Genomic DNA, 25,168 nt, shown 5'->3' on the forward strand with positions numbered 1-25,168 from the left:
AATATATTTGTCCAAAAAACAAATTTCTATAGATTTAAAAGAAGAAAAATCATAGAAAATACATTCTCCAACACAAGGACATAAAGAAATTTAGAAAGTTATAATATGTGAAAATTAAACAACATACTCCTAAATAGCCAAAAGATCAAAGAAAAAAAAAATCACAAAGGAAATTAGAAAATACTTTGAGATGAATGGAAAGAAAAAAATGACAAAACTTTATGGGATGCAATAAAATTAGTGCTTAGAGGGAAATTTTTACCTGTAAACACCTCTATTAAAAAATCAAAGAAGATCTCAATACCACCTCACATCCATAAGATGGCTACTATCAAAACAAATAACAATATTAATAATAAGTGCTGACAAGGATGTGGAGAAACTGGGAACACTTACGCACCATTGGTGGGAATGTAAAACAATACAAATGCTGTGGAAAACAGTATGATGGTTCCTTAATTAAAAATAGAATCGCATATGATTCATCAATTCTACTTCTGGGTATACACCCCAAAGAGAAAGCAGGGTCTTGAAGAGATATCTGTGCACCAATATTCATAACAGCATTATTCACAATAGCTAAAAGATGAAGCAACCCAAGTGTCTACCAACAAATGAATGGATACACCAAATGTAGTATACACATATATGAAATACTAATCAGCTTTAAAAAGAAGGAAATTCCAACATATGCTACAACACGGATGAATGCTGAGGACATTATGCTAAGTGAAATAAGCCAGTCACAAAAGACAAATATTGCATGATGCCCCTTATATGAGGTACTTAGAGTAGTCAAAATCATAGAGACAGAAAGTAGAATGGTGGTTGCCTTGGGCTGTGGGGAGGGGGAATGGGAGTTATTGTGTAATGGGTGTAGAGTTTCAGTTTTACAAGATGAAGAGTTCTGGAAATAGATGGTGATGATGGCTGCACATTACGAATGTATTTAATGCCACTGATCTGTACACTCAAGAACTATTAAGATGGTAAATTTTATGTTACATGTATTTTACAACAATCTAAGAAACCAGACAAAGAAGATCAAACTAAACCCAAAGCAAGCAAGGGAAATAATAAAGATTAAAGAGATAAAAGAAAAAGATGACAGAAAAACAACAGAGAAAAATCAATGAAACCAAAAGGTGGTTATTTAAAAAGATCAACAAAATTGACAACCCTTTAGTTAGACTGACCAAGAAAGAAAACCAACTCAAATTATTCAAATCAGAAAAGGGAGAATATCACCTAAACTTACTGAAATAAAAGGGATTAAAAAATCAAGGCGGGCAGATCGTTTGAGCTCAGGAGTTCCAAACCAACCTGAGCAAGAGTGAGACCCTGTCTCTACTATAAAAAAAAATAGAAAGAAATTAATTGGCCAACTAATATATATAGAAAAAAATTAGCCAGGCATGGTGGCGCATGCCTGTAGTCCCAGCTACTCAGGAGGCTGAGGCAGAAGGATCACTTGAGCCCAGGAGTTTGAGGTTGCTGTGAGCGAGGCTGACGCCACAGCACTCACTCTAGCCTGGGCAACAAAGTGAGACTCTGTCTCAAAAAAAAAAAAAAAAAAAAAAAATCACTAGGAATAATTTTATGCCAACAAATTTGATGGCCTAGATAAAATGGACAAAATCCTACAAAGACACAAACTATTGAAACTGACTCAAGAAACAGAAAACCTGAATAGATCCATGTAACAAGTAAAAATACTGAATTACTAAACAAGAAAATTTCCTACAATGAAAATCCCAGGAAGAGATGGCTTCACTGGTAAATTCTACCAAAATGTTTAAAGAAGAATTAAACTTCATCAAAATTAAAAACTTTTGTGCATCAAAAGACATCATCATTAATGAAAAGTCAACCCACTGAATGGAAGAACATATTTTCAAATCATATATATGATAAAGGATTAATAGAATATACAAAGAACTCCTACATCTCAACAACATACCCCCCATTCAAAATGGGCAAAGGACATGAATAGACATTTCTCCAAAGAAGATATATTTAATAAATGGCAAATCAGCATATGAAAAGATGCTCAACAGTACTAGTCATTAGGGAAATGCAAATCAAAACTAAACTGAGATACCACTTCACACTCACTTTTTTGGGTGGGGGGAAGGGGAAGGAAAATACCAAGTGTTGGCTGGGATGTGGTAAAACTGGAACCCTTGTGCGTCGCTGGCAGGAATGTAAAACGGTGTAGTCACTGTGGAAAAGTGTGACAGTTACTCAAAAAGTCAAATGTAGAATTATCACATGACCCAGCAGGGACTCCAACAGCTATCTGTACACCTATGTTCAGACAGCATTATTCAAAATAGCCAAATATCCATCAACAGATGAATGGATAAACAAAATGTGGTATGTACATACAATAGAATATTATTCAGCCTTAAGGAAAGTCTGATGGATGGACCTTGACAATATCATGCTAAGTGATACAATTCAGACACTACTTATAAGGAAAAATTAGGATAAAAGTTAACATTATTGTCTTTAAGGATGTCCAATTGCCTGTTGGGAAGCATTCCACCTACAGAGCATGGTGAAATGTGGAAAAACAGTAAGCAAAAGAAGTAAGATTACTGAATCTCTTTTATGTGTCAAGCAAATCCAACTTTAATTCTAAAACTCTTTTCTTCTACCTTACTGATTTTGTATGATGTCAAATTTTTTTGATAGCAGCATCATTAGAGTGAAGAAATAACACACTATAACACTATTTATTTATATTTTGCCTTTTTCACAGTAGGGTTTATTTTAGGAGCCAGAATCTGTGACCCCAAGCCAATTTTTGCAGTTGTGAAAACCATACTGACACACAAAACACAAAACTACCATTTCAAAGCACTGCTAAAGGCCAAATATGAAAAGAATTATCTGAATACTAAAATTAAAATCAGTAAAAAGTAATAATCCAAAGATGATTCATCTCAATGAATACACATTTTAGAAAACAATCCTATATACTTGCTTTACTGCAAAATTTTTTAATAAAATTTCTCATGTATTTTGTTTGTAAACCACTTTTTTTTCTTTTAAGGTAAGAAACCTAAACTGTGATAACTGCTACAAATCCAGTTAGAATGCTTATAAGTGCTGATGAACCCTTTTTGTATGCCAACACAGCAGTATCTTTTTAGATATAAAAAGCTGCTCAGTATCTTCTTAGCCCATCAGCATTTGGTTATTTATTTCTATCTTCAACCAGTAGACTATTATATTAGTACTGTTCATGGCAAAGGTTATGCATGCTTTATTGACCACTACATACCCAAAACATGATATCCAATTAGTACTTAAAAGCGTTTGGCAAATAAAACAAAAAAATTATTGATGCAAAGAGAATGAAAACAACTAAAGAAATTCTGCTATGTTAAGAAAGTGAACAAAACGTGGAAATCAGGACCATGCTTTACCAAAAAATCTTTAATTTTATTCTCATTGGAACCCTTCACCTGGTTTAAATTATACAAAAGAATCCTAAATATGAATCGGCTTTCTCCTCAGTAAGCTGAGAAAACCTACAGTTATTGACAGTTGCTGTGATGATTATATAAAATGTTTATAGGGCACTTTAACTGGGCTTGGCAAATAAGCAGTCAATAAATGTTGGCTATAATTCTTAAAAGAGCACTTACAAGACTTTGAAAATTAAGGCTTCAAATCAAGGATATGATTACAAAAAAAAGAAAAGAAAAATAATTGAAAGAGGTTTGTTTCTCTATGTGATGCTTCCCTTTGAACTCTTAAGATGTCCAGGTCAGAGATTATTTTCCCCTAGAAAATCAGGAAATAGTCTATCAACTTCCAGTTGAAGGTCACAACCTACTCCAGTATAAGACAATACAATGCCAACTGAAAGCATTTTTATCAAACTGCTTCCCAAAGGCTTACATTTATATTTTTCACAAAATATCAGTAATGATTATCAAACTATCCTTCTAATTCTGTTTGAATAAAAAAGATTAACTGCCTAATTATATCCATCAAGCAAGTGAAGAAAAGTTACATGATTTTTTCAATCTTCAGTCTTTGCTTAGCTTTGGCTAAGCAAAACATTTTATGTTTACAGTTAACATATAAAATAACAGCACAAATTAATCTAGAGGTCAATTATAGAACTTTAGTTTTAACTTATTGTTGTGGATAATTAATACCTACCCGCACATCTATTTTTACAAATCATAATATAAGCAAACCAATGAAAACTCACAGAAAAATTTTTTATTACGTGAAGACATGTTAAAGAAAACTATTACTATCATTGTGAAAGTTCTCTTCATTTCTAAACAAAAGGAGACTGTTCAGCCCATCATATGACCTACTTGGCTGGGCATTCTTCACCACTTACTCATACACTGGAACTGCACACTACAAATCATGTGAATATCTTGAGAAATCAGAAAAAAATTTCAGAATGTTTTCTAAAGTTTTAAGTTCAGCACAAACATTTCAAGCTTTAAAAAAAAAAGCACCCTATAACCTATATGAAGCAAATAGGGATTATGTCTAGTAGGTTTTCTGAAAATGAGATAATTACTAAAAATTATTAAATAACTTTTATTCAATAACTATTAAAGTGTGGCAAATATTCTACATGCAACCAAAATTGATGTTAAAATAGAAAATGATTTCTAAATGTGTCTAATACTAATAGACATTAAAAGAAATATATAGTTCTAAGACAGGATATATTAAGAAACTAATAACAAATGCAGAACAGTGTATACAACATGCTTATTTTATTTATATATTATATATATTTCAGACTAACACCAATGGCAATAATTTTTTTAAATAATAATTTTTTTTAAATCTTGATTGTTCCCTAATACACAAATCATCTTATAAATATCATTCCAATCTACAATATCTCTCTACTTCAAACTACTTTATCTGAATTTGTCTCAAGAAAACTTATGTCCCCTTTCCCTTCTCACCCCTATATGTCCCAGTCTTCTCTAAAGCACTCAGGTATTTAGAATATCTCACTAGCAGCCTACAACATTGCCCAATATTCTTATGCTACCATTAGCAACCTATATCTAAACACATTCACCTAGGCTCCTGCAAAACATAAACCATATTTCCATAAGTTTTCCATATACACTAATTATAAAATGATTTCAAAGATTAAAAACAAATTACAAGCGGTAAGAGGAGTTAGAGAGAAGGGGAATGAGTTACTGTTTAGTGGACACAGGGTTTGAGTTTAGGATGATGAAAAAGTTCTGGAAATGGACAATAGGAATGCCTGCACGACAATGTGAATGTACTTAATGCTACTGAACTTAAAATGGTTAATTTTATATATATTTTACCATAATAAAATAAAAACAAATGACATACCATGTTTCCCTGAAAATAAGACAGAGTCTTATATTTACTTTTCCTGAAGAAGACACCCTAGGGCTTATTTTCAGGGGATGTGTTATTTTTTTTAAGTATGGTACAACAATGTACATTATTCAAATATAGTTATCTTCTTCTGGAACATCATCCAAACCCCGAATCCATCCCGAATTTCTTGTAACTCTATTTCCTTTAGAACCATTGGCCCCAATCTCTCATGTCGAGCAACAGAGCTCTCATGGAGCAAATGAGAAGGGCTACTGGTCTTCTTTACCACTCTGCGACGAATGCATGGGTTGTGCAGATATGTAGCCACACTCATCACCAGGTCTTATCACCAGGAGTAGGGCTTCTATTGCACAAATGCTTAGAAATCCTGCTAGGGCTTATTTTATGGGTAGGTCTTATTTTCACGGAAACACAGTATTCAGATTGCCACCATAAGTATCCCAGTTTATTGCTCACCTGTAAAGAACCTTAATAATTTTCTATTACTAAGTTGATCTTGGAATACATAACCCAATTCTGTAATTCTTATCCATCAGACATGTAGGCACAGCGCCTTGGGCTCACAATAATTTTAGGGGCATGCAAAAATGTTTTAATTTCTTTTAAAATAAGAAAATAAAATGAACCGGCCAGGCGTGGTGGCTCACGCCTGTAATCCTAGCACTCTGGGAGGACGAGGCAGGCGGATTGCTCGAGGTCAGGAGTTCAAAACCAGCCTGAGGAAGAGCAAGACCCTGTCTCTACTATAAATAGAAAGAAATTAATTGGTCAACTAATATATACAGAAAAAATTAGCCAGGCATGGTGAAAAGAGAAGAGAAAAGAAAAGAGGAGAGAGGAGAGAGGAGGGAGGAGAGGAGGGGAGGAGGGGAGGAAAGGAGGAGGAGAGGAGGAGAGGAGAGGGGAGGAGGGGAGGAGGAGAGGAGAGGGGAGGAGGGGAAGAGGAGAGGGGAGGAAGGAGGAGAGGAGGGGAGGAGGGGAGGAAAGGAGGAGGGGAGGAGGAGAGGAGAGGGGAGGAAGGAGGAGAGGAGGGGAGGAGGGGAGGAAAGGAGGAGGGGAGGAGGAGAGGAGAGGGGAGGAGGGGAGGAGGAGAGGACAGGGGAGGAGGAGAGGGGAGGAGGGGAGGAAGGGAGGAAGGGAGGAGGGGAAGGGAAGGGAAGGGAAGGGAAGGGAAGGGAAGGGAAGGGAAGGGAAGGGAAGGGAAGGGAAGGGAAGGGAAGGGAAGGGAAGGGAAGGGAAGGGAAGGGAAGGGAAGGGAAGGGAAGGGAAGATGAACTTATAGATCAAAAAAATATCTTAATATACAATACTAATATATTTTTCTTTGTAACAATGCATTAATAAAATATTTTTAGTTTTTTATGGAGAAAGGGGCCTTACGAAAGTACTAATGTGGCCCTTATGCTCACCATTTCCTAATATGACATTATCAAAGTAGAGCAAGAAAGTAAAAACATAACTGGACATGGATGCAAAACAGTATTCTTAAGGAGAAATCACATACATGAGCAACTATTGAGGCCCTGACATTTTTTAAAACCTCAAAAATATTAGGATATCTCAATTATTATTTAATCTTTTTAAAAAAACTTGTTATTAAGAAGAGCTATACAGATATTCCATTTATACAAACAAATAAATAAATGCGTGGAAAGTAATTCAATGAGGATGTAAAGGAATTAGAGAACCATAACTGTTAAGAGACAAAAAAATAAGTAGGAGAAAAAAAAGAAGTGAAGGAAGGAAAAAAGGAAAAAGCATTGATCAAAAGAACAGAGCCACCCCTCATTATTGAATTTACTAAAGCTGAAAATACTTCCTAAAGTAAATCCATAGATTCAGAACAACGTCAATGAAAATCCCCAAAGGGTGACTCAAATATTAAGGAATATATTGAAAAACAGTATGTGGTCCAAAAATAAATTTGAAAGAATTAAAAAATGAACATGTATCTACAGACCTATTGATATTGGATAAAAACAAAAAAAACAGACAAATGAAAAATATTTTGTAAAGCTACTATCAGTAAATTTCAAATATGTAAGAAAACAATAAAATAGGAAAAAAAACCTAATAAACAGTTCTGGTACAATAATGTTTACATGAAGAAAAATAAATTAATCTCCATGCCTTCATAATACATCATTCACAATTTCAGATAGGTTACAAACTGAATTTTTTAACTAGAAAAATATGGAATATTTCTAGTAGTGAAAGGGGGTTTATCTTTTGATTTCAAGATACTGATCAGATTATTATAAAAACTGTCTACAAAATGAAGAACACCAAAGTAAAGACAAAAAGAAAACCAACAGAGTGAAAAGAGAGAGGAGGGACTTTGAACTGGAATGGTAGATAAAAGCTTTATCTCCAAAATACACGAGGATGGATCTTGGTCCATATCCAGTCTTCAACAGACAAACTGTCACAAAAAATGACTTCAAACAAAAGGAAGAGGAGTTGCACCCATTTAACCATGTACCAGGTACTATTAGAAACACTATATGTATTAAATGATCTTATAGTCACAACGACCCCTCTATGAAGAAGATACAATTTTATTCTTATGTGGTAAACTAGGAAAATAAAGCCCAGAAAGGTAATTTACTTATCCAGTGTGACAAAGCTAAGTGGATAGAGCCAGGATTTGAACACACACAGCCTCACTCCAGAACCCATAATCTCAAGCACTAAGCTATTTGCTTCTTTCCCATGCAAAGCAAAAATTCATAGACTGTTCATTCTACAAACTACTAGATTTATTACACTTGGTAAATTTAAATTTACTAGATATAAATTACTAAAATAAACTAAAATTCAGAACAAAACACAAATAAGAATGGTTTTGATAGCGTGCATTTGAGAATTCAGAGGACCATGATATTATTGTCAGTAAAGGGGATAAGAAAAGGCTTTGCGGAAGAAATGATTTCTAAATTGGATTTAGAAGGAGATGAGACACAGAGATAGGAAATGAAAGAGGAAAACATTTCATACTGAAGGAATAGAAAAACCAAAAGCATTAAACTAAGGTAGAAGAGCACAGGCAACTCAAATAGTTGAGCTAAAATGAATGGAGAGAAATGATTCAGAAGACTAAGGAGTTTAGACTTAATTCTGCACAAAAGGTAGGTAAATAACAAGAGCACAATTGTTATAGGGCAATTGGGTATAAAAATTAGAAAGAGATGGGAATGGAAAGGAATGCCAGAAGGTAATTCACTAGCCTACGCAAGGTAAGGAATGTCACTAGTAAAGTGAGGCAAATAAAAATGGAAAAAAAGGCCGGGCGCGGTGGCTCACGCCTGTAATCCTAGCTCTCTGGGAGGCCGAGGCGGGCGGATCCTTTGAGTTCAGGAGTTCGAAACCAACCTGAGCAAGAGCGAGACCCCGTCTCTACTATAAATAGAAATAAACTAATTGGCCAACTAATATATATACAAAAAAATTAGCCGGGCGTGGTGGTGCATGCCTGTAGTCCCAGCTACTCGGGAGGCTGAGGCAGAAGGATCGCTTGAGCCCAGGAGTTTGAGGTTGCTGTGAGCTAGGCTGACGCCACGGCACTCACTCTAGCCTGGGCAACAAAGTGAGACTCTGTCTCAAAAAAAAAAAAAAAAAAAAAAAAAAAAAAAAAAAAAAATGGAAAAAAAGGATGTATATGCAGCACGTGGTAGTTACTCAAATTTCAATTAAATTAATTACCCAGGTCAGAAAGAATAAAACTTAACATATTAAAATGTAAAAATGTAAAGACAACAAAGGGGATTGATGGGGCCACATTTGGGAGGGTCTTAGAGAACCTAACATGAGGAGCACATGACGGGCCATAAAGTGAAAAGGTAGACAGGCCCTGAAGACAGCTGCCCCTGCATGATTTGGCCAGGCTCAAGATCTTGATTTAGGAGATTTTATGACATCAACATTTTGAGAGAGATTTGTGAATGTAGATGGACAGAATTAGGTAACAAAATAAATGTGGAAGTGACTCTGAGGCTTTAAGTGCAATGAAAGGAATCCTCTTGTCATTTGCAGAAACAGGGAACAAAGTAAGGAAAGTAGGTTTAATGCAAAAGAAGACAGGAGTTCTGGTTTCTAAATGGTGAGATTAAGGTTTTTATAAAATGATATCCAGAAATGATGTGGTGTCCATAGGACTAGTGCTTGGGTAAGAAGAGTAATAGCTAAAAATATAGATGTCACCCACATAAAGACACCTGGAAGTTGTGAGATTTCAAAAAATATATTAGAAATCAAAAATGGATCAAGGAAGTTTAAGGAACATCTATATTCAGCGGGGAAAGAAAGCCAAAGAAGGCACTGTCAGAGTGTCAAGATTACCCCCAGAAGATTCAAGTATAATGCAGCCGTCTTAATCCTTTCCACATGAAAGTACACATATAAGACAATACTCTTTATGTAGCGCAATGCAGTAAACAAGACTGCTAATATCTGAATGCTATCAGCCCAGGAGTTGAGGAAATCATTCATATCCATAGCAGTTAATCCACTCTCTAAACAGTTTGGACAGCTCTATAATATATGCCCAAAAGTTTAAGACTCTATTTCCCTAATCTGTCTTTCAATAGTCACTGATCAGATGGGTGGAGTGTTGTATATATGACAAAGGAGAAAAGAAATAACCATTCAGAAATAACCATGAAACTTAGTAACTGAGAAATTACTGATGACTCTAAAATAATCAATAGAAAATGTAAGATTTCAGAAGGAAAATATGGAAGAGGTGGTCAATTAAAGTATCAACTTTTTACTAGTCATATATACTAACTAGATATAAAGAGTAACCTAGATTATAGTATGATTTTTCAAATCTTTTTCGTAATGACATTCCATTTTTTAACCAAATTGGAATTGCAATATGCTTTACCTGCTAACCCTCCTTTTCTTATTTAAAAAAGGAAGAATTAATAAAAATCCTTTGAAACTTCGAACACTTACCCAGTGCGAGACTGACCAACTTTATCACAAATATCCAAAATGAGGCCCCAGTCCTCAGCTGTATTCATCTCACTGGTTGCTTTCTCTGTAGATTGTAAAAGGAATTGCAGAGACATTATTTTAAAAACCTTTAAAACATATATTTATCACATTCAAATCACCAAACTATGGTATAATCAAGTCTCAACAACAAATCAGAATGGTTGCCAGCACTCTGATTAATGAGATTTTCTTGTCCATCTTTAAAAGAAAGAAAGATACCCTTATTATCTATTGAGATTATTTTCCCCATTCACACCTCAGCCTCTTTTTACTTAAGCATAAAAAAAGCCATTGATTTTTCTTCATAAAAAAAGTTACATATCTACAACCAACTGTAAATAGAACGACTAAAATAAGAAATATTATTTCATCATCAAAAGATTCTTAGCTTTACTGGCTAGTGAAGCAACATGAGCTAGCACAGACTTCTATCAAAATGTTTTGAGTAATTAAATTAATTATTTAGCTAGTTTTGATTTGGTTTTTTGAGAATACAGAGGGAGTAATGGAAAGGAAACAAAGCTTTGACTGAATATTTTTCTTTAATTAAAACCTTGACATATCAAAAACATCAACTGAGGTATGGCAGATTGAACAGAATCATCTAATCTAGCTCCCTCAATTACAGTAAAATAATTTTTTAAGACAAACACAAAAGGACAAGGAAAACATGATAACAATAACAGCAACAGTATCTCAAAAGGTATATAACAACATAGATAGAAATATGTTGGCAGTAAAAAAAAAAAAAAAAAAAGAGGCCGGGCGTGGTGGCTCACGCCTGTAATCCTAGCTCTCTGGGAGGCCGAGGCGGGCGGATTGCTCGAGGTCAGGAGTTCAAAACCAGCCTGAGCAAGAGCAAGACCCCGTCTCTACTATAAATAGAAAGAAATTAATTGGCCAACTGATATGTATATAAAAAAAAATAGCCGGGCATGGTGGCGCATGCCTGTAGTCCCAGCTACTCGGGAGGCTGAGGCAGAAGGATCGCTCAAGCCCAGGAGTTTGAGGTTGCTGTGAGCTAGGCTGACGCCACGGCACTCACTCTAGCCTGGACAACAAAGTGAGACTCTGTCTCAAAAAAAAAAAAAAAGAAAAGAAAAAAACCTTAAGAACCAGCCTGTTTTACACTACTGAATTCTCACAAGACTCAAGAACTGGTAACAGAAGGAATGTCTGGAATTAAGAGTGAAGAAGAAAGAGGATTTAAGGTCAGGAAGAATGAATAAAAGCTGTTTGAAATGCAGGTAGGTTGCTACTTTGCCTTCCTCACTCAAAGGCACTAGCAACTACCTCTCCCCAGCTGAAGCAAAGGAGTGAAAGTTTTGTTTTCTGGAAGTCAAGCAAAGCTTTTCTAGACTATGAGCAACTCTATGCCCACATAGATGAAATGAAACAATTCCTTGGAAGACATAATCTGCCAAAACTCACATATTAAGAGATAATCCCAATGTGAGTAGGCCTAGACCTATTAAAGAAATTAAACCAATAATTAATAATCTTCCAAAATAGAAAACAACAGGCCCAGATGGGTTCACTGGTGAATTCTATCAAACATTTGAGGAAGAAATTACCATATAAATTCTCTGTGATCTCATGCAGAAGACTGAAGCAGAAGGAATACTTTCTAATTGATTCTATGAGGCCAGCATTACTCTAATACCAAAACCAGACAAAGACATATGGAAACTATAAACCACTATATCTCATGAACATAAATGCTAAAGTTCTCAGCAAATTGAATCCAAAATCCATTAAAAAATATACACCATGACCAAGTGAGATTTATCCCAAGTATGTAAGGCTGATTCAACATTTGGACCATCACCCTCTGAGAGAATATTAGAAGACTCTTCTCTGGAGACTCCAGGTCAGCCCAAGAGGAAAGCTCTGAAGATAGTGCTTTGAGAGGGAGGGGATTCCATAGTAAATGGCCCACCAGACCAAGCTATAATGAAGTTCAAAGTCAACAAGACCTAACCACACGATCGGAGCTTCCAATGTGTTTTTGATTTCTCCAGTGTTAATCCTGGGCAGCCAAGGATTATCAGCTATCTCAGAAAATTTTCATAGAAAATAAAGGTTTCTATCTTCAGGATTTGGAGGAAAAAATAAATCGATCGATCGATAGATAGAAAAATAAGACAAAACAGAAAAAAGAACTTAGGAAAAATGGAACCTATATAGGAGGAAAAAAAAGTTAAAAAAGAATAAAAAATTATCATGACCTTCCAAGACAACAGCTGAAGAGAAGCACAGGATATCCAGTCTTGACTGGAGCACTGCAATTCAAAGAACAGATATGCTCAAAGAAAACATCATCAAGATCCTCAATAACAGTTCACATTTTTTAATCAGAGAACCAGGGACAGATTTTGAGGGGTGTAGAGGACTGAGATTCTTATCTGTAACGGTTGGTCTTGATCATGTGATAAATGAAATTTCTACTTCCACCCTCTCCTCATGCCCTGCTGCCTCAATCTACAGAGAACACTTATTTCCCCATTTTGACCTACTACTGAGAGCTGAAGGTAGGTCATGTGAATTTACTAGCTAAAGCATAAAATATAAAGCAGACAACAGTGTCCAAATTCTTTGCAGGCTTATGATACCTGATATCTATCACAGCCCTGAAGGAATTAGCATCACCTACCAGGTAGTCATTATCACTGAAGAAGTAACATAAGCATCCATGAAGGAGGTAATGAGTGATAACAAGTGAGTACTTACTTATAGGTATCTATGCCTAGCCATCCTACAATCTTCTAACAGGGAGAATAACGAAAGCAGGTTGTTCACATGATTTCTTGTGTAAGAATTAATATAAAGTCCAAAACATCTACGATCACAGTAAGTGATTTCCGTGCAGGAAATCATAAAATTTGAATACATATTCAACAAAATGGAATACGCTTCTAGTCCATGCCAGCCCCTATCCAATTGGCTTACAATCTAAAAAAGGAATTGAAACCAGCACATAGAGGCATAAATAAATGATAGAAAAAGTGTCACAGAAATAATGTAAAGCACAAGCAAGATGAAAGAAAGGTAAAGAACCTGGAAGGAGCAAAAAGAAGAATCAGGAAAAGCTTCTTGATAAATTTATAAACTAACAACAGAATAAATAATGAACTCTTTTGTTTCTATTTAAGTAAATAAAGAGCAAAGTTATAAAAACAGAAAAGAAGTAGAATACAGAATCTAAGCTGGCTGAAATACAGACTACTTTCTGAAAGTTTGTAGTAAGATATAACTACACTAAGACCTAAGATACTAGATGTGCATTTGTATTAATTCCAGAAACATCTGAGTCAAACATAGTGTTGCACCTGTATTCTCAACCACTTAGGAGGCTGAGGCAGGAGGATCCCTTGAGCCCAAGAGTTCAAGGCTATAGTGTGCTATAACTGTGCCTGTGAATAAGCACTGCACTCCAGCCTGGGCAATACAGTAAGACCCTGTCTCTAAAAATGAATGAATGAATCAATCAATCAATCAATGAATCAATTAATCAAACAAACATCAGAAAGCCAGAGTTTTGAGCAAAAAAATAATCCAATCAGAACTGCACTCTTTGAAAAGAATAAATATATTGCCAAAATGTAAAAATGGTATGGAAGAGAGAAAAGAAAAAAACATAATAAGAAACTAACACTACACTGGTAGCTAAACAGGTTATTTTGAAAGCAAATGTTGAAATGCTGTTCGATTTTGTTCTGGCCAGAGGATATGCTAAGAGGAGAAGTGACTCAAATTTACCTGTCATTTTTCAAGCTTCCATAATAAACTGTAAATCTCCTGAAAATAATAACTTCTACTTTGGGCAATTCTTTCAATATCCATGCTCTCAGTCTAAGTGCTCAATAAATGCCAAGATTAATCATGTATCTGCAATATGAATCCATAAAAAGTAACAGAAACACAGAGACTTAAACAGCATTTAGTTCAATGATTTTCAGACTTTACTTTTAAATGCAGAAATCCTCTACAATGCTAACTACCCAGAGGGTTAGCATACTTCTGATGCTAATATCTGGAGTCAGCACAGACTTCACAGACTGAGGGCACAGTTCTCCAAAAGACTCTCCCCACTTCAAATACAATGCACAAGCTCTAGGGATCCCAGGCCACCCCAGGCACTTCTGACTAACTGGCTACAAATTCAGGGGTTCCTACTAAACTCTCAGGTTCAATAATTCACGATAACTCACAGAACTCTGGAAAGCATTATACTTATGATTATAGTTTCATCAAAAGGACAAAAATCAGGACCAATCAATGAAGAGATACATAGTCTCTTGGTATCCATGGGGGGTTGGTCCAAGGACTTCCCGAGGATACCAAAATTCAAGGATTCTCAAGTCCCTGATATAATAAAACGGCATTATATTGGCATAGAACATAAGCACATCCTTCCATATTCTTTAAATCATCTCTGGATTACTTATAACACTTAATTCAATGTAAATGCTATGTAAATAGTAGTTATGCTGTACTGTTCAGGTAATGATGACCAAAAAAGTCTGTACATGTTCAGTACAGACACAATTTTTTTTTTTTTTTTGAGACAGAGTCTCGCTTGTTGCCCAGACTAGAGTGAGTGCCGTGGCGTCAGAGCTCACAGCAACCTCAAACTCCTGGGCTCAAGCAATCCTTCTGCCTCAGCCTCCCGAGTAGCTGGGACTACAGGCATGTGCCACCATGCCTGGCTAATTTTATATATACATATTAGTTGGCCAATTAATTTCTTTCTATTTATCGTAGAGACGGGGTCTCACTCTTGCTCAGGCTGGTTTCGAACTCCTGACCTCGAGTAATCGGCCCACCTCGGCCTCCCAGAGTGCTAGGATTACAGGCGTGAGCCACCGCGCCCGGCCCAGACACAATTTTTTTCTCAACTATTTATCTTGGTTGAATCCGCACATGTGGAACTCATGGATATGAAGGGCCAACTGTACAGAGATAGGTCTGGGAAAGTCCCAAACATGAAGCTCCTGCGTCCCCAGGAGGCATCACCATCCTGGCACATCAATGCGTATCACCACAATGTAGATCACCAACCAGGAAGCTCAGCTCATTGTCAGCGTCCAGAGTTTTTATTGGGGTTTCACTATATATGCATGATTTATTAAGCAATTGGCCACATGGTGGAACTCAATCTCCAGGTCCCTTTCCCTCCCAGGAGGTCCCATGATTCAAATCCCAAATTTTTTGATCACATGGTTAGTCTTTCCAAAGTGGCCAACCCCCACAGTGAGTCACAATGTTAACATAAACTAAGGTGTTATTACAGGGGTCCACTACGAATAACAAAGATGCTCCTAGCACTCAGGAAATTCCAAGGATTTAGAGGCTCCCTCTCAAGAAACAGGAACAAAGACCAGGCAAATTATTTATTATTCAACACTCTTTATAAGAAAATTTTATCTTAAAAGAAATCCAATATATAAAGCAAATCTAAGTGGAAATGCTCTGATGAGGAATCCCAGAGCTCTGCCCCATAGGCCCTCAACCTCCCTGAAGCCCAAGACTGAGTGAGTCATTCTGAACAATATCCCTCAGTCTAACATTTGCTTCATCTTAGAAAAGGAAAGCAAGTTATTATTCTGATCTGGTAGTGCATTTTAATAATTAATTCATCATTCTTACTTGACTGGTAGCCAAGCAGGCTTTTTTTTTTTTAAATACCTAAGTGCATTTTTTTAAGAACACACTGAAATCTTAAAACTTACCACCTTATTTAAAAATACAATAGTAAGAATTGTGTTCCCAGCCACTGCTGCACTGCTGTGGCTCTCTAATGCCAGCACTGCATCTAGCTCCCCAAGCTCCAACAGAAGGAGAAGGGGGAATAAGTAAGGAGGTTCATACAAAACAAACTACCTGCAAATCAACTGCTGGAAAAGTACCGAGACAGCAACTGGGCTACAAAAGCTGCTTACAAGAGTGCACTCTCTACCAGAGGGGTAAAGAAACATCATAACTACAGACCTGGTACCAAAAGACATCCAGCTAGCACGCTGTATACGTGGAGAACATGCTTAAGAATCCACCTGTGATGGGAAATGTTTCATTCTTTTTAAAAAAAAGTCTCTACTTCCTGTTATTGGTAGTTCTGAATGTTAGATATTTTTTTCCCATGGGGTCAAAAAGGTATCTAAGTATATGGCTGTGAGTGGAAACATAGGGGACAGAAGTCAGGTATTCACAGTTTTTCCAATTTAATATATGTGTAAATTTTTAATATAAGTGTGGGAGATGTAAAGCATTAATGTAAATCAAAATGTTTCAGTGAACAAATTTCAGCAGTTCAACTTTATAACAATTATAAATAAACCTATTAAATTTTTCTGGACAATGTCAGCATTTGGATATTTTTTTAAAACAAATACATTTCTTATTGATGGCAACTAAAAAAATTTTTTTAAATAACTAAACATAATAGCTAAGCACATTAAAACATAACTTATTCAAAGTTAATAGTTAACTGAAAAAGATAAGCCTGTGTCTGATTAAAATATAAATTGCCTATGATCATAATTAAGTATGATCTTACAGTTCCTGAATTAATGACATACCCAAGAATGTGTGGTACAGTGATAAGCAGATATTACGTTGAACACTCAAGAACTACCTTCTTCACTTTCCTACACATAAACAGGATCAGCATCTGACTCAAATTTGTAGGTACAGATCAGAAATGCAACTCATTTCAGAATTCTAAAATTATTTAACATCATTTATTGATGCTGCCTCAAAATCAATAGCACAATTCTTCCCAGTTATAAAAGAAAAAAGTATTTTTAAATCACAAGAATATAAGCTACTAGTAGCAGTTGTAAATGGTTCTGTGAATAGCAAATGAAGTCAAAACTATTTATTTTCTAAGACAAAAACTGGGTTTGTAGGAAAGGGAAAAGCGACAAACAAAAATAACACTGACTTGCTTTTAAAGAATTCAAAGCTTCCTAATGATCTCATTTTATACTCAGATTACACATACACTAATACTCAAAAAGAAGAGACTGAGAAATGTGCCCAGCAGTACCTATAAAAATCACACACAGAGCCTCATTTGAATTTCAACAGTCTTCTGAATGGATTGGAGAACTTTTTTCTGACAAGCGGCTACTTTTGATTTTCTCAAAATATCTTGATTGTCAAAGATTTGGGGAGGTAAGAAACTCTAACAGAATGATTGCTCATCATGTTCAGGCTGTAGGGAAAAGACTGTCATTCAGTCAGCTTGGAGAGGTGACAGTTCATCAAAAATGGCCAATAGAGAAAGCAAATCTGAAAGAAATTACACTCTTTTTGCAATTAGGGGAAATCGATTCTTTGAAAATGTTTCATCTAATGTCCCTGACCCTCCTGACAATTGGAAATTGTATCTGTAAAGAGCAATCTGAAGCTCTGCTAACCAGAAAGGGAAGTAGGTGTCAAAAGAACAACATGGAAGCATTTCAGAGAAGAGCACAAAATAGAAATGATAACCTAAAAGCATTAGAAAGAACAGCTTACAGGAGAGAGAAAATAGGAACAGAAAAATCAAAGAATACAATTTCTTAATCTAATGGATATCAGACCTTTAACATACTTGTATTCTGATTTACACATTTCTCTCCTTTGTTTTGACAGTAACTGATTGCAGCCCTTAGAATCCAACAGTCACCACATTTGTTTCTAACTATATTATAAAAGGAGACAATCTATGGCTTACTACATGTCAGGTGCTGTGAGAAGTGTTTTACACGCACCATCTCCTTAAAACAACTCTAGAGGAGACTAATGAAGAGAAAGATGTGTACGGCCATTAGACCCACACCTGAAAAGCATAGTGGTATAACACCAATAAGAAATGAAATATGCCTTTAGGAAAAAAGTGGAAAGTGAGGGTGAAAAGTTAAAAAAGAACCAAATGCTAAAGAGGTCTTACGTATCATGCTGAGAAGTTCAAATTACTGTGAAAGCTATAGATTTGTTGAAATATTTTAATCAGAGGATCCATACGAGTACATCTATGTTTTTAAAATATCACTATCAGCCACCTGGAAAATGAATGAGGACAGACTGAAGGCAGGAAGAACAACTAAACGCTACTGTATTTATCGAAGAGCGCAGTGATATAACCCTGCCTAGCAGTTGCAATGAGAATAGAAAGGATGGGAGGCATTAATGGAGGGATGGATGGATGGATTCAAGAGCTTTTAGGAAGATCATGCAGACTATAGCAACACTGGAATCTTTAAAGGCATGTTCAGTGTGTCTGGCACACAGTATATATTTGTTGCTTAGAATGTAGAGAATTACAACTACAGAAGTCAAGAATGACTCCCAGGTTCTAAACCTGTGTGACTAAGTAAATTGAAGTATCAATTATCAAAACTGAAGAAAAGCATAATTAAGGAGAAAAGTTTCAATATGGTTTTGAACATGCTGAATTTGAGATACCTAAAGCATATTCAACTCCAACAAAGAGTTAGAATGTCATGTTTTCTCACAAGTAATCCTCATAGCAATCCCATAAGGTAGATATTCTTATCCCAATTTACAGAGGTATAAAATGAATTCAAAGAGATTCTGTACCTATCTAACTACATATTTTGCCCATTTACTATTAGTAAATAGTGCAGTTGCATTTTAAACTCTAAGCCCAAGGTCTTTCCATCAAATACTTCAGGAGAATGATGTGACATTCACATTTAAGATTAATCTGACTATGATTTATGATATTACTGACTACACTAAGCAAAACAGACTAAAAACACATCCAAGTCTGTAAGATGTGGACTGGTCCAAAGTTGTCTGACTAGGAATGCAAATGTTCTACTATAAAAAACAAAGTCATGATGATTTAGCACAGCAGAATAATTCAAAGATGCTGCTTGAGTTTCAGGTCAAAATAACCAGAACTCTATAATATTTCCAAAAAATGAATTAAGAACCAGACTGAGAATGATACATTTGGTTTTCTGGTAGATGGATAATTTTAGGTGATAACAGAACACCACAGAGATACATGACTGATGATCCAGAAAAATGTCAATAATTCATTATTCAATAAATACTTATTGAGTGCTTACTATGTACCAGTAGCTAAGGTATCAGAGATAGAAAAGAAAAGTTCTCATCCTTATGGTGTTTACATGCCACACAAAAGACAATCAATTAATGTCAGGTAGTTAAGTGCTACAAAGAAAAATAAAATGTAACAAAGAAACAAAGTGGGAGTAAAGATGGATATTTTTTACAGAAAGTAATCAGGGAAAGCTTCTCTTAAAAAGTGACTTTTGAAGAGAGTCCAGAATGATGTGACATCTAAACCTTCAAATACTTCGGGGAGGAATATCCTAGGCAAAGAAAACAGCAAAATACAGCTAAAACAGCAGGAATGAGCTTGGGGTGTACAGATCCAAGAAGCACGGAATGCAAGAGAGAGAGTTTGGGGATCAGAAACATAACAGAGACATAAGAAGAGGCCAGACTGTGGGCCACAATAAAATACTGGCATTTCCCTTTAAGTAGGATGGGAAGCTACCAGAAGGTTCTGAGCAGGTAAGTGACATTAACATTTTTAAAAGATCACAGGCCTTCTTAAATGAGAACTGATTATAATAGGGGCAAGAGTGGCAGCAAAGAAGCCTACTGGAAGGCTCTTGCCATAGCCTATGAAAAAGATAACAATGACTGAAGTAGGATAATAGTGGTGAGATGGAGAAAAGTGATGAGATTCTCGATATATTTTTTAAGTAGAGCAAAAAGATCTTGCTGATAGAATGGATATAAAATGTGTAGGAATAAGAAGAATCAATGATGAAGCCTAGCTATTAGAGCCAAGTGACTGTAAATATTAATGGTGTCATATACTGAGATGGTCACGGATGAAGGAATGAGCAGATTTGGGGAGAGAACTAAAAACTGAGTTTTGGACATGGTTGTTTTTAAACTCCAAGCAGAATACAGGTGAACATGCTGAGTAGATGAATATCTAAGTCTGGAGCTCAGGCCAGATGCTGAGACTAAGAACATACATTTGGGAGTCACCAGAATACACATGTTATTTAAAGCTAAGAAGTTAGATGAGGTTCTTTTTTAAATCTTGCTTTATAAATAAAAAGCAGAGAAATTTTTCTAAGTGCTTTACAAATATGAACTCAACCCTCTTAACAACGCTCTGGGTTAAGAATTATCATTAACCTTGCATCCCATATTAAACATAAGGAAACTAAGTCACAGAGTATCTAAGCAACTAGCCAAAAATCACAGTGCAGGTAGGCAGCAAATTTGGGATTTGAATTCAAGCAGTGTGGCTCAAGAGTTTGAATTCTGAACACTAAGCTAAGTTGCCTCCTAAGACTCTAAGGGGAAAAAATGTCGAAAAGCAGAATAGGTACTAGAACTGAGCCCCAGGGCATTCGAAGTTTGGAAGTTGCAAAAAGAAGCAAAAAAGACTAAAAAGAGAGCTAAGAAGAAAATCAGAAAATGTTTGGTGTCCTGGAATCCCACCAATAAAGTACTGTGTATCAAACAGGAATGCTTAAGAGATCAACAAAGAAATGGACCAGAAATTGACCACTGATTTGGCAAGATGGAAGTCACTAGGGACTACGAAATAATAACTTGAATTTAGAAGAAATACAAGGTACAAAATAAGATCCATTTATTCCAGTGAATATTCACTGAATGTTCATCAGTACCAGGCACTGGTCTACATACTAGGGACACAGTAGTAAACAATTCAAACAAAAATTTCTGTCCTCATGGAGCTCATTCTAGTAACATGTTTACACATTTCTTCAAGGGAAAAGCTATCACCAGCATTTTGCTTCTTTATAAGAAATGTTGTATTACATAAATCAGTCAGTGAATTTCTGATTCATTTGCAGTGTATGAACAAAGCTAAGGACAATTAATTCTGAAGAAATGCAAATATATACAAATGTTAAGTGATTAATAACAATGAATGAGTTAGTGGGAGTACTTTAATGTCACTGACATACTCATTGATGGACAAGGTAAGAAAGAATATTGTTAAATGTACTCTACATACTGTATTCTATATGCCATAACAGGTAAAAAAAATTTAACATGGGAGTCTATTGGATACTGTGCAAGGATTACTTACTGGGAATCTATGAAGCGTTTTCTTAGCTAGATTAACCCTTCATGATATTTTGACACATGGATTGTGAGGGCAGAATTGATCCAAATACCAAAACCTAACTTTAAAAAGTAAGCTTTTCTGGAGCAAAACAATGTCCCTATACTCAAGAAGATTACTATCTAGCAGGCTCAACTGACGTATTCTCAACAAACATTTACTAAGCACCTCTTATGTAGCAACCACTAATTAAGGAGCAAAAAACAGGATATAACTATCTTTAATGCTAAGTAAGTTTGTAAAGACAAAAAATACTAAAATAATTTGTAGGAGTTCGAAAAAGGGTGGAAATTACAGTGAACTAGAGCAACTGGGAGCTATTTTATCCCCCCAGGGAACAGTTAGCACTGTCCAGAGATTTTTAAAATCATGACTGGGGGTTGGGTGCCAGTGGCATGGGTAAAGTCCAGGGATGAAGCTAAACACCCTACATTGCAGAAGATAGACCCTCCATAACAAAGATATTGTATCTGTCCAAACTGTCAATAATGTTGCTACGAGAAACCCTTGGCTAGAGTGAACAGAAAATGATTCTGGTATAACAAGTTGGATTCTGAGCTGGCTTTAAAACATTAGGATATGTTGAAAGATAGATGAAATAATAGAGGCAAAAGTAGAAAGGCAAGAAGGCGCCTATGTTTGAACTGCGTGGTGTAGGTACTAGGAACAGGTTTGACATTAAGAAATTTATCTGAATCCAGTGCAAATAATGTGTTCAAAAAGTCACTAGGATATAAAGGTGACTGGGTAGTTGGTATTTAGATCATACAAGACCATGAAAACTAGACAAACATGCTGGAAACAGAAGAAGGAGGTGTTAAATTGTTTTATTTTAAGCATTTGCCCTACAGATTGATGTAATAGGTTGTAAAACTGCTTGACAACAGCAACCAGGTGTTGTTCATTACAATCTCTTATGTCACTAAGCACTGTGTCCTGTAAATAGTGTGTGCTAAGTACTTATTAAATTAATTGTAATTTTCCAATTCATTATTTATCAAGTATTATTGGTGATCTCCAAAGTTCCATGCCCTGCTAAGATTCAGGACATTCATTTAAAACTGGAACAAAAAAGCTAGCCTTTAGTAAGTGTCTACAACATAAAAGCACTATAGTAGACCCTCAACACATTTTATTTCATTTAATCACAGAACAGAATGACTTGTTTTCCCCTCTTTAAAGATGAGGACACTGAAACTTCAAGAATCTGATTTGCCTAGGATTTCACTGTGAGCTAGGAAGTGGCACAGATAGGACTGAACCCTTTTCTAGTCTTAACCCAAACCTCCAAGCTTCAGGGACATGCTGTAAGAAAGAGCTAAAAAAACAAAATTCAACACCTACCTTTCATAATTAAAATACACGAAGAAGTAGAAAGTAACTTCATAAGGTTGTCTTTGTATTCCTTTACTAGAATAACCATTAAATTCTGCCTTAGGATATTTGGATATGGTATTTGACTCTCCTTCATTCCACACTTCTGTGCCTAAGTGCATTCAAATTACCCCAAAATTCTCTTCCTGGAAACTCAAATTCCCTTAATTATTATCCTCAGACCAGGAAAAAATGAATAAACAAAAAACTAACCTGTTGGATGGATATGATCAGAACCAAATAACAACAAAAATTCAGCATTTCAAACGCCTTTCCAGATTCAAGGTCCTCTTCCACACTTCTCAAAGAGCACACACCTAACCTAAGGAAGGCATCCCAAGCCTCAGGTCCTCAATCGGTTTCAGCTGTTGCCAGGTATTTCATCTTCATCCCTCCCAACATTTCTGAAAGCTTACCTTTAACCAGAGCTCTCCTCCAGCTACCGCTACAAGGAATTTTACGACCCTAAGGAACCTTACCTAAAACATTCTTGCAGCTCCAAACGCTGAACATTTGACTAGGAAAACACTTTGGTTAATGCGGTTTATAATCCTACTCTAGCCTAGATACGCCTCACTCCTTCGCTGTTCTTCCAGAAGCACAGTCCCAGCACCAGATGCTACACCAGCTGCTCCTCCGAGGCCCTTTACAGCAACCCCTTCAGCAGTTCTTTCGAAACCCACAGTCCAGCTCAGGGGCCCTTACACATGCTCCCCGAGTCCCATTTCTTTCAAACAGGATGCGCCAAGCCCTCAACCTTCTCCCAGCTCCTAAGGAAGGAGCCTCAGGAAAAGGGAAGAGCTTGGCCCTGGCTCGGGGGCCCGGAACGTACGCCGAGAGGGGCAGAGGGGGCTTGCAGTCCGGCGGGGAATGGGCAGGGAGCGGCAAAAACACTTACCAACATCCTGATCGAAGGGATTGGTGGCAAAGAGAGGCATCTCCACTGCCTGCGAGGTGTCCGCAGGGACTCCCCCTCGACACCACGGGATTCAGGGTGCGACGTAAGAAGGAAGACTCCTCAGGCAAAAACAGCAACAGAGACTGACTCCACAGGGTCCGTGACGGCTCCTCCTCTCACCCACCCCCAGCAACCGCGGCGGCGGCGGCAACAGCAAAGGAGCCGCGAAGGCCCCCGCGCAGAGCATGTCGGGAATCTGGGCGACCTTGGCGCTGCCTACTCCGAATCTGCCCCGAACCTGCCCTGCCGGTAAAACATCAGCCGAAGAGTCCCTTCTGCCTGACTCCTCTTTTGATTAGTCACACATGAGAGTGGAATTAGTGCCTGTGTTTTCTGCTTTTCCCTTGGCCAGGGACCTCCGGAGGCCGTGGTCCTCCTGGCGTGCCGAAGACTACTAAGGACCCCAGGAGTGTATGAGGGTCGGGGAGAAAGAAAACGGGTTGAGTGTGGGTCGAGCCAAGCCCCTTTCTACCTCTCCCTGGGTGGGTTGTTTTAACTTGCAGTTCCCCCAGGAAGGGGACGGACGCTCCTTTGGGTCACCTTCTAAGTAAAAGGGCTGTGAGTCCCACTTGCTGTCTGAGGTGACGAGAAACTTGCTTGGATGAAGTCATGTGAGCTGAAGGGATTAGCTCGAATCCCTAGAGAGGGGAGTGTCAGGCGCGCGGCTCCTTCGGAGAGGCTGAGGTAACGCTGGCACCTTCCCGGGCGTCCCTGAACGCCCGGCTCCGGAATCTCTGGGGACGGCCCTTCTACTAGGGCGTTGGCACCCACTGACTAACCGAGCAGTCACCGAGCAGATGTGGGGATTAGAAAATGAGTCTTTCACAGCCCGACGTAGCCTCCCTACACTGAGCCCAGAAGGAAAACTGAAACTTGGAGCTAGACATTGATTAGTGATTCCTAGCAACTTAAAATGTTGCTTGAATTATTTTATTTATGAATAAGTTTATTTAACAAATACAAATTATTCTCTCTGTCATGTAGAAATTTTAAGGAGCATCTACTAGAGATTTTGCGTCCCACTTGGAACAAATTTAGTAAACTCATCTTGCTCGTAAATTGGAATTATGCAAATGATACCCAAATTACAGCACTTCCAGATGTAGCATGGAAACAAATATTGACATGTCAACAGGACTAGTATCATAGTATACAATAAATGCCTGACAAAAAATCCATTAAAAATGAAGTTCCACTTCTGAAAGTGAAATATGCGAATTAAGTAGCAGTTAGACAATGTGTTTTGTCATTCAGACAAAGATTAAAAATCGGGGATGTGGGGAATCTGACACTCGCAT

The 25,168-nt window shown here is 36.9% G+C and overlaps 1 protein-coding gene across 1 annotated transcript in view; it reads right to left on the reverse strand.

Moving 5' to 3' along the window:
- The window catches only part of STAM (signal transducing adaptor molecule), a 56,300-nt gene extending 32,200 nt beyond the window's left edge, over nucleotides 1-24,100 (reverse strand). Inside the window, exons 1-2 of the mRNA XM_012748669.3 lie at nucleotides 23,811-24,100; nucleotides 10,336-10,420 (exon numbers count right to left, since the gene is read on the reverse strand). Of these exons, the coding sequence (XP_012604123.1) occupies nucleotides 10,336-10,420; nucleotides 23,811-23,850 (125 nt within the window). The 5' untranslated portion in view covers nucleotides 23,851-24,100. The remainder of the gene's footprint in view (nucleotides 1-10,335; nucleotides 10,421-23,810) is intronic.
- Nucleotides 24,101-25,168: the final 1,068 nt, after the last annotated feature.

The sequence above is a fragment of the Microcebus murinus genome, chromosome 25 (assembly GCF_040939455.1).
Source record: "Microcebus murinus isolate Inina chromosome 25, M.murinus_Inina_mat1.0, whole genome shotgun sequence".
NCBI classification, from domain to species: Eukaryota; Metazoa; Chordata; class Mammalia; order Primates; family Cheirogaleidae; genus Microcebus; species Microcebus murinus.